General features: G+C 29.0%; 1 protein-coding gene across 1 annotated transcript; it reads left to right on the forward strand.

Moving 5' to 3' along the window:
- Window positions 1–452: 452 nt before the first annotated feature.
- Window positions 453–1,826, forward strand: LOC149209222 (GDSL esterase/lipase At4g10955-like). Its single transcript, XM_089394242.1, has 2 exons — window positions 453–560; window positions 688–1,826. The coding sequence occupies exons 1-2, from the start codon at window positions 499–501 to the stop codon at window positions 1,640–1,642; spliced, it is 1,017 nt and encodes a 338-aa protein (XP_089250368.1). The 5' UTR covers window positions 453–498; the 3' UTR covers window positions 1,643–1,826.
- Window positions 1,827–11,181: the final 9,355 nt, after the last annotated feature.

Genomic DNA, 11,181 nt, shown 5'->3' on the forward strand with positions numbered 1-11,181 from the left:
CATTGCAATGGATAATATTATTGGTCCAGTAAGGTGCGGCATATTGGAAGTACAACGTATCTAAAGTGTAGTTGCTTCCGAAATGAAAATAAGAGAATGGAATATAATAAAGCGCAGAATGTAAAGGTGACGACATTTGCAGACTGGTAGATGATGCATGCCCCTTGGTCTTTGGTTACGTAATACAGACATATAGTTCGTCTCTCAGATGTGGGAATTTTTAATTGCTTTAATTGTACACTTGACGAACCTGGCAGGATTGCTCGAATTCGGAAAAGAAGAATGGCATCTCTACTGTGCATCATACAGACTTGTCAAAATCGAAGCACGTGAAGCATCATCCGGACTCGTCCAAAGAAATCTAAATTATTTGCAAGATTCCATTCCGAGCAAAGAAACTTTTTAAATCATAATTCCAAAACATAAATTCGTTAATCTATATTAATCTCTCTGGTGCCACAGACTCTCTGAGTTTAATGCCGGGAGCGCCAAAAACAAATGGTAAGCGAGCGCCAGATCTTCGAAATTTCAGGGCCTTGCCACCTCACTAACATCGACTGGTAACAACATCAATAATCACACCACTGCGATGCTTGCCCCAAAATCATGTTCTCTATTTCATCCGCTTTTTAGAGTCGGTGGCAACTCTTTTAGTTTCACTGCTTTCGATCATTTCTTGTTCTGCAGGTCAGATCCGAATCACAGGCGATGCATAGCGGCCAGTCTAGTGAGGGCAGTGCAGATCCTAGAATTCGATCGGCAGGCGGGCAGGCTGGGGCAGGACGCTTTGGCGGAGAAGTGGTGGAGCTTCTTCAATTTCCAGCTCGTCGAGAAAGCCAACGAGGGCATGACCATCGTGGGTGCCGTGTTCAAGTGGAGCGGGCAGGTCCGTCGCCCCGACGTGCCCGAGATTGTCGTGGCTTTCAGAGGAACAAATAACCACACCCCCGAGTCCTTCCTCAGAGACATGAACCTCAATCTACACATCCTCAGAAACGGACTCCACAAGACAACTCGTTTCCAACAGGCTCTCAATCTCGTCCACAACTATGTGTGCGCCCACGGTGCCAAGAACGTGTGGATCGCCGGGCATTCCCTCGGTGCCGCCATCGGAATGTTGGTGGGAAGACACATGGTGGAGGACGGGCATTCCCTGGAGGCCCACCTTTTCAATCCGCCGTTCCCTTCGCTCTTTTCCGCTCTCCCTCAAAAAATAAAAGCCGATTTGAGCAAAATCCGCCAGTTCTTGTTGAATTACACGGTCGCCAATGGCAAGAGGGGCATGGACGAACGCAGCCTGAGCGAGTCAGATAAAGCGTTTGTCGCTCTGCACGGCTGGTTTCCCTGTCTCTATGTTAATCAAAATGACAAGATATCTTCAGGCTATGTTGAGTATTTCAATCAAACGCAGAGTATGCCGGTTTCGATTAAACACATGTTTCTGTCCGCCATTGGCATTGATTCAAAGGTGGTGCATTTCATTCCGTCTGCGACGCTCACGCTTAATTCGGTCCCGGCGACGGATCTGAAAAACGCGCACTGGACTGATCCATGGTTGGTTCACAAGATTGCTCAATGGTGGGCTCCCGAACTGATAGTTGACTGTAAGCGGATTAGCCTTTTTCCCAATGAATGTAGATAATGTTCGGCTTTCTAGTGGAATGAAATATCGCTGAACACCATCGGTATAGTTTTGGTATAGCATTAAAACGTCAGAAATTTACAGTCCTGTCCGTTTGCAGAAAATTAATCGGAATGTAAGACACTTGTATGTAATTATAATTCGACTTCTGTACTTAATAAGTAAATTGTAATATAGAAGTCAGGCCTCCTTTCCAAGTAGGTTCGCTTATTGTATGTATCTTTTTTGTACTGCTTATTGTATTTTAAATAATAATGTTTTTGTATTAATGATATTATTAAAATTTATTTTAAATAATAATGTTTTTGTATTAATGAGTATTATTAAAATTTAGTTTAATTAATTAATTAATGTGGTTTATCTTTAAAATAAAGATGGAAAAAATAATCAATTCTAAAGAATAAATAGCAAGAATGATGCATCAAAATCCAGAGTTTAGTTATTAAATTAATTAATTAATTAATTTAATTATTTATTATTATAGTTTTTATTTTTGATAAAAATAAATATAAAAATAATTTTAAGACATGGCATGAGGGTAGGGATGCTTTATGGTTCCTACAAAATTTATGGTATCTACTAAATTAAATTTTTAGGGTATTTATGAGGTTTAGGATTTTTAGGCAAACAACAAAACTTAAGCTTATATTTTTATGAGGTGATTCAGTTTTGGAACACTTCCTCCTCCTTATTCAGAATTTGGTGAAGGGATGTAGACTTATCTGTTAATAAGGGGTGTAAATTAAGATTGAGAGATTTAAAAATCCAATGATCAAGTTCTCTTCTATTCCTTAGAACTAAATAAATAATCATTGCACAATTATCAAGAATTGCATTATCAATGTGAGTAGTATGACATATAATATTTGTTTTTTGGTGGATTAATTTTATAAAATATATACCTATAAAACCTAACTTTTTGTTGTCCACTTTAAAATTTTTCTAAAAATTTTGCAATTTTGAAAAATAAAAAATAAAAATAAAAGACCAAAAAAATTTAAAAATATAACTATGTACTTCTTAATATATTTAATATATTTACTAAAATCCAAACACAAATTTTATATAAATATAAAAATATGATTTAAAAAAAAAAAAATCAAATATGAAAGGAAAAAAAATTAAAAACAAAATAATAAACAAACAACTTAAATTCAAATCAAAATCAAATAATTTCATATTAATATATTTACTAAAATCCGGACACAAATTTATATATAAATAAAATAAATATCATTTAAAATAAATAAATAAATTCAAATCTAAAAAACAAAATTAAATTCAAATTAAAATAGACGATTTCTTAAATAAAATAAATATCATTTAAAATAAATAAATAAATTCAAATCTGAAAAACAAAATTAAATTCAAATCAAAATTAGATGATTTCATATCACTATAATATGACCATACTTATCATCACTTGACCATACTTATCATCACTTGTAATTTGTCATTTCTCAAATACTTATCATCACTTATAATTTATCACTTCTCAAGTTAAACAAAAGTGATATATTATCCACTCAATTTGAGAGCATATACAGAATTAAGAAACTATAAAAGTGATATATTATCCCCACGACAAAAAGTGATATATTATCCACTCAATTTGAGAGCATATACAAAATTAAGAAACTATAAGGAATTATATTCTAAGAGATGTAATAAAAAAATAAAAAAAAATTATTTGGTTAAATATTTTATAAATATTTTTATATAATTTGTTTTAATAAAACATTTTAAAATTTAGATATAATGATAAATATTTCTGCTTTTTATTATTAAATAATTTATTTAATAAAATATTTCAAAATAAAATTTAGATATAATGATAAATATTTTTGTTTTAAATTATTCTATAACCTATTTAATAAAATATTTCAAAATCATTGTATTTTTAAATTATAAAAATGAAAGTGAGAAAATTTAAATTAATATTAATAATATTATATTATAGTCAAAGGAATTTAGTACAAGTGGTAAAGGCACAAGTTTTGTGTCCCAATGAATTGGGTGCAAGTCTATAGAGACAGGTTTTTAAACTGAACTTTGTGACATTTATGAAATTGTTGTTTTACTTGGTAAAATAGTAGTAATTTTTTGTACAAAATTATCTATTATGTTAAGTGAGAATGTTCTCATTGCTCTCAATAATATATAGTACTATAATAAAAATATAATAAAAAATATTATATGTATATATATATTTATTAAATACAAAAAAATATAATTGCATATTATTTATGTAAAATATGAATATTGATGTGTACATACAAACTTACATGAAATTAAGTTAATATAATATATTTAAGTGGAATTAGAATACTATAATATCAAATAATATGATTTATAAAGGTAGAATATTTTTGAGTGATTTGAATTTGATATTCAAAATTAAATTTTTCGAAATAAATTGTGCAACTCATCCCAATAACATGCTATTTAGGAAATAGGTTGGAACTTCATTGTTTTTAGTATTTTTGAAGTTCATTCTATACCTTAGAGAAGTGAAACTTATTTTAATAATTTTAGTGTTGGTTGTGATTTTAGAGCTTAGGTATTGCAGAGCATGGACATGTAGATTAATAAACAATTTTTCAGGTGTTAGATTTTTTTTTATTATTGATAAAGTTTATATTAGTTAATTTATATGAAATTTAATTTTCATTAAGCTTCCGGGTTAAAACTCATTGAAGAGATTTGAGAATAAGAATCAATTATAAAGATGACCTTATCTTAAAAAAATATTGCAAAATTTGAAACACCATAAAACCCTTATTTTTACAATAAAATTTTAAATCAAAATAAAACTAAAAACAAAAAATTATTATTTAATCAAATAAACAAATTACAAAAACTTATTATCTAATCAAACAATATATTTTAAATTAATATATTAGTAAGTGTAGTAGTGGATATAAAGATATGAAAATGCACTTTAGTGGTAATATATTCAAATTCAGAAGGATACGTTTATTAGTCAAATAAAGTTCAGCATACTGGATAAGTGAAATGCGGCATATTCAAAGTTTAGTTGCTTAGGATGTGAAAAAGGAAATAGTGGGCACAACGACTTACGCGGTGACGACATTGGATGATCTATACTACTTCGTCACTGAATACGCAATACAAAAATACATTTTGTCGTTGGTTTATGGGAATCCTTTTGGAAAATGATGATACTTTAATTGACCTTGACCCTGCTTGATTCTTTTAATGGCCAATTGTGGCGATGATACTTTAATTGACCTTGACCGTGCTTAATTTATGGTATTTACTAAGATAAAGTTATAGAGTATTTATGAGGTTTAGAGTGTATGGCAAATAACAAAGTTTAAACTTATGCTTTTTATGAGGGGTTTCAGTTTTGGGACACTTCTTTTTTCTGATTCAGAGTTTGGTGAAGAGATGTAGATTTATGTGTTAATGAAGAGTGTAAATTAAGATTGGGAGATTTAAAAATCAATGGTCAAGTTTTCTCCTATTCCTTAGAACTAAATGAATTAACATTACACAGTTATCAAGGATTGCATTATCAATCTGTAATAATATGATATAATATCTATTTTTTGGTGGGTTAATTATGTAATATATATACATACAAAAACCAGTTTTCCTGTTGTCCACTTTAAAAAAATTCTGAAAAAAAATTGTAATTTTAGAAAATTAAAAAAATCACCAATATTTTTTTTTTAAATATAACTATGTACTACTTAATATATTTATTAAAATCCAAACACAAATTTATATATAAATACAAAAATATCATTTAAAAAAAATCTGAAAAATAAAATAAAATTCAAATCAAAATAAATAATTTTCATATTAATATATTTACTAAAATCCAAACACAAAATTATATATAAGTAAATAAATATCATTTAAAATAAATAAATAAGTTCTAAAAACAAAATTAAGTTCCAATCAAAATGAGATGATATCATATCACTTACAATATATGGCAATAGTTATCATCACCCTTAATTTATCATCTCTCAAATACTTATCATCACTTATCATCACCCTTAATTTATCATCTCTCAAATACTTATCATCACTTGTAATTTATCATCTTCGAATTAAACAAAAGTGATATATTATCCATTCAATTTGAGGAACAAAAGTGATATATTATCCCCTCAATGTGAGAGCATATACAAAATTAAGATACTATATGGAGTTAGAGTTACATAATAAGAGATATAATAATTATGGAATTACATATTAAGAAATATAATAATTACCTGATATAATAATTATTTTTTTATTTAATTAAATATTTTAAAATATTTTTTTATAATTTGGTTTCAATTAAATATTTTAAAATTTAAATATAATTATAAATATTTTTGTTTTATATTATAAAATATTTTTTTAATAAAATATTTCAAAGTAAAATTTATATATAATGATAAATATTTTTGTTTTATATTACTATATAATTCTTTAATAAAATATTTCAAAATCATTGTATTTTTAAATTATAAAAATGAAAATGAGAAAATTAAAATTAATATTAATAATATTGTATTATAGTCAAAATAATTTAGTATAAGTGGTACAGGCATATTTTTTGTGGCTTAATGAATTGGCTTAAATTATATAGAGAATGTTCTCATTCCTCTCAATATATATAGTATTATAATAAAAATATAATAAAAAATAAATTTTAAATAAAATTAATATATTTAATATATATATATATATATATAATTGCATATTATTTATATAAAATATTAATATTGATGTGTCCATGTAAATTTAAATGAAAATTAGGATAATATAATATACTTAAGTAGAATTAGGATAATATAATATCAAATAATATAAAATATTTTTTAGTGTTTTGAATTTGACATTCAAAATTAAATTTTTGGAAATAAATTGTGCAACTCATCCCAATAACATTGTTATTTAGGAAATAGGTTGAACTTCATTGTTTCTAGTATTTTGGAAGCTCATTCTATACTTTAGAGAAGTGAAACTTATTTTAATAATTTTAGTGTTGGTTGTAATTTTAGGTGTTATGTATTGGAGAGATAGAGTAATAAACAATTTGTGAAGTGTTATATATCTTATTGATAAAGTTGTTATTAGTTAATTTATATGAAATTTTATTTTCATTAAGCTTCGGGGTTAAATCTCATTGAAAAGTATGAGAATAAGAATCAATTATAAAGATGACATTATCCAAAAAAAAAAAAAAAAAAATTGAAACACCATAAAATCCTTATTTTTAAAATAAGATTTTTAAATAAAAATAAAACTAAAAACAAAAAAATATTATTTAATCAAATAAACAAATTACAAAAAATCTCTTTCAAAAATTTTTAAACCTAGTAATAATTCTTAGATCTCAATCATAACGGACAACGACAAACAACCAAATACAAAACTTGCAAAGAAAAATGAATAAAAATTGATTTTAAAATATAATAAATTATATTTCTACATTAAAAATAAAAATTATTCAAAAGTACAATCCAATACAATATATTTTAAATTATTATATCGGTGAGTCAATTAACCTATACAATCATCAGTTAACTACGTCATTCAAATGGAGATGGTCCTAATTAATTGATAATTATTCAAAAGTACAATCCAATACAATATATTTTAAATTATTATATCGGTGAGTCAATTAACCTATACAATCATCAGTTAACTACGTCATTCAAATGGAGATGGTCCTAATTAATTGATCAGCTCTCACGAGTAAATAGAAATTAATAGAAGTCATATATGCACCAGTAGAATGGTAATACTCTCTTAATCATTATAACGAAATTGGCATGCATAAATTAAAATATATTATCTCCAATATCCATGACGGTTCCACTTTCTTCTGGCCAAACTCAGCACTAACTGTCACCTTCTTCCATTTAATCGTGTACAGAAACAACTATTACGGTGCTACTGGTTATTTGGGTAATATATTCAAATTCAGAAGGATAAGTTTATTAGTCAAATAAAGTTCACCACACTGGATAGTGAAATGCAGCTATACTACTTCGTCACTCAATACGCAATACAGAGATACATTTTGTCGTTGGTTTATGGGAATCCTTTTGGAAAATGATGTTACTTTAATTGACCTTGACCCTGCTTAATTCTTTTAATGGCCGATTGTCGCGATGATACTTTAATTGACCTTGACCGTGCTTAATTCTTTTAATGGCCAATTGTCGCAATGAGCTTTTGGTTTTTTGTGAAGGACGATTCAAAATGAAAATTAGTTTAAAGTTTGTATTTTTTTCACATAATTAGTATTTGTGGGTAGTTGGAAGTTTCCTAGAAGTCAAATGGTAGAAGGTTTGTTTCAATACATGGTTCTATATAGTGATTTTGGTCGAATTGAATTATGGAAGAAGTATAGACATCAGAATTGAGAGACGAACCTCGCTGAAGTTATTATGATTTTGTTAGATAAATGTGTCAGTGGTTGTATTGCGGAAGATTATTCTGATGAGTCATAGCTTCTAGGGTTTGATACTTCATTGTTGGAATTTGTATGTTAAGTTTTAATAAATATATTATTAGTGGAAAGGTTTATGTGCATATTGTTGTAGCTTGAATATTTCTAGGGTTTGAGCACAGGAAGGTTTCTTGGTTTGAAGACAAACAATGTTTCCATTAGATTAATAAGCTGGGGATTGATGTGCAGATCGGGCAGAGGCAGAATTGTTTATGACAGTTGATGTTGACAATTAAAGTTTGATGTGAAGATTAAGCAAAGGCATATTTGGTTGAGAGAGTTTGTGTTACAATTCTCTTGTATTATAGTTTCCTATATTGATTTTAAGTGCAAGTGGATCCAGTCTGAAAATTTTGAAATGTGGTCTGTCGTAGTGAGCTGAAGGTTTGAGCCTTTAGGGCAAGTGGCAGCTTGTTGAGTAGGTTTTTAGGGTGGTGCGGGGTAGGAGAGTGGAATATCATTCAGAACGGATCCTAAGAATACTTTAGGGTGACAAGGCGGTGCTAGGGAAGGTTAGATCCTATGCAGGGTATTGTAGCATCCCTCCACTAACAGTTGGTGAATCAGGGAGTCTGTGCCTCCTTTAGGTCAAAGCCTGCAAACTTAGGAATTGGAGCATCCATCCAGTAGCAGATGGTAAACAACGTGTTGGTGCATATCTCTAGTTCGTAGCCTTTAGACCAAGGGGTTTAAGCCTCCCTCAGTTGTAGCCGGAAATAATGGAAATTGAAGCTTCTTATTGATGTAAATTTTATTGAAGAAAAATACTAAGAAGCATTCGGTGGTTTTTGTCCCAAAGGGGTTTCCACCTAAAGTTTTTTTGTCTATTGTCTTGATGCTTGTGCATTATTTAATGGTGTTGTTTATTGTTTATGTGATGTTTAATTATTTTGATCTAATGTTAATGATAATCAATTCTATGTGGAGTTAAAATACTAATTGAAGAGAAATATTAATTATCCCCCTCTCACTATTTCCAACAGATAATTGTGGATAACTATGTGAGAATAAATTCAAAGAATTTTGTAAGAAATGCAATATACCATGGAAAAAGACTACTCCATATAAACCTAAGTCTACAAAAAATATGAATGAGACATTGATGGGGATATTAAGGAGCATGCTCAGTGGTGTTAAGTTAGGACAAGACTTTTGGGTTGAAGCAATGGACGCTGCTTACTACCCAATAAATATATCATCATCATCAACATCAGATGGTAAGACTCTACATGAGGTATGGACTAGTAAAAAAAACATATCTTAAACATCTCAGAGTATTTGGCTATGATTCTTATGTACATGTTCCAAATGAGAATACGAGTAAGTTGGAAAAGAAAGTTGAAAAGTGTATCTTTATTGTATATAAAGATGGTTTGAAAGGTTATAATCTTTGAAACCTAGAAACTAAGAAGGTTGTGTATAACTAGTAGAGATGGGATATTTAGAGAAATCAAATCAATGTCAAATAAGAAGTTCTACCAAGAGAGAATGAACCAGAAAAGATAGAGTTTCAATTGAAATATGATGAATCAGACTCTACAAAAGAACAAGAATTAGAATAATAAGAACGACATACTCTAGCATTGATGAGATTAGATCGGAAAGAAGGAAGTTGGAAAGGTATAATCCACCTAATTTCCATTCAAAATTTGCTTTTTTTATTATTGATGATTATCATAAAACTGTTATGGAGGCATTGATTTAGAGGATGGAAGACTTTGGAAAAGGGCCATGGTGGAAGAAACGACATCCTTGGACCAGAATGAGGCTTTGAATTTAGTGGAGTTGGTGGTTGGAGAAATCCCATTAACAACAAATGGTTGTCTAAGAAGAAGTTGCATGTAGACAGTAGAGTGGAGAAGTACAAATCTTGGTTAGTAGTAAACATTAGAGGAAATTTTAGCCTAGAAGTGCCCATGAAATTTTCATGTAAATTCCATGGCATAATATGTAAACCAATCGAAATCCTTTAAATTTAAAAAGAGGTACATGTAAATATTTGAGGGAAAAGAAGAAAAAATACATTTTTAACTGTATTTTTGGCTTATCTCCTTATAGGTTTACTCAAATTTCAAGTGTAGACACTCGTTGTATGAGGAATTAAATTCCACATCCAACGATATGCATACTTTTGAGAAGACACACATTCATAAAAATTGAAGATACATTAAAAAAGTGTGTTAAACATGTTTTTTAATATATCTTCACTTTTTATCAATGTGGGTCTTCTTAAAAGCATGCATGATGGGTACTTGTTGGATGTGGAATTTAACTTCGCACCCAACAAGTGTCTATACTTGAAGTTTGAGTAAACCTATAAAGAGATAAGCCGAAAATACAATTTAAAAAAATAGATTTTTTATTTTCCATCCAAAATTCATAACTCTTATTCTATTATTTTAACTATTATTTTTCCTTAGGAGGCCAGTTTTAGGTTGAAATTTCCTCTAATGAGGTTATTCCCAAGTAGAGGGAATTGAATTTGGTGAGATATTTTCTCATATTTCCAAGTTAATTTCAGTTGTTAATATTGATTTTGAAGTAGAATAGATGGATGTAAAATACATCATTCCTACATGGGGATATGGAAGAAGAAATATGCATGAAGAAGTCGAAAGGGTTTGTGGTGAAGTGAAAAAAATATTTAGTGTGTAGGTCGAAAAGGTTCCTATATGCGTTAAAGCAATCAACAAGGATATGGTATAAAAATGCATACTTATATATTGGACTTGGCTTCACAATGAACAAAGTGGATCACTGTGTATATTTAAAATTAGTTGGTGAACATATTATAATGTATTTGGTCTTGTAAGTGGATGATATGTTGCTAATTAGAAATGACAGGGAAATCATCCATGATGTCAAAACTCAGATGTCCTCTAAATTTGACATGAAGAATATCAGTGCTACAACTTTTATTTTGGGCATTTAGAAGGTATCGAGTGAATAGGAAACTCTAGTTAAATCAAAGAAAGTATGTCAAGACAGTATTGTAGAAGTTTAATATGAATTATTGTAAAACAAAAAATATGCCTATTCACATGTAGAGTTATCTGAA

The sequence above is a fragment of the Pinus tabuliformis genome, chromosome 1_2 (assembly GCF_031772625.1).
Source record: "Pinus tabuliformis cultivar Carrire ecotype Pingquan chromosome 1_2, CPIR1, whole genome shotgun sequence".
NCBI classification, from domain to species: Eukaryota; Viridiplantae; Streptophyta; class Pinopsida; order Pinales; family Pinaceae; genus Pinus; species Pinus tabuliformis.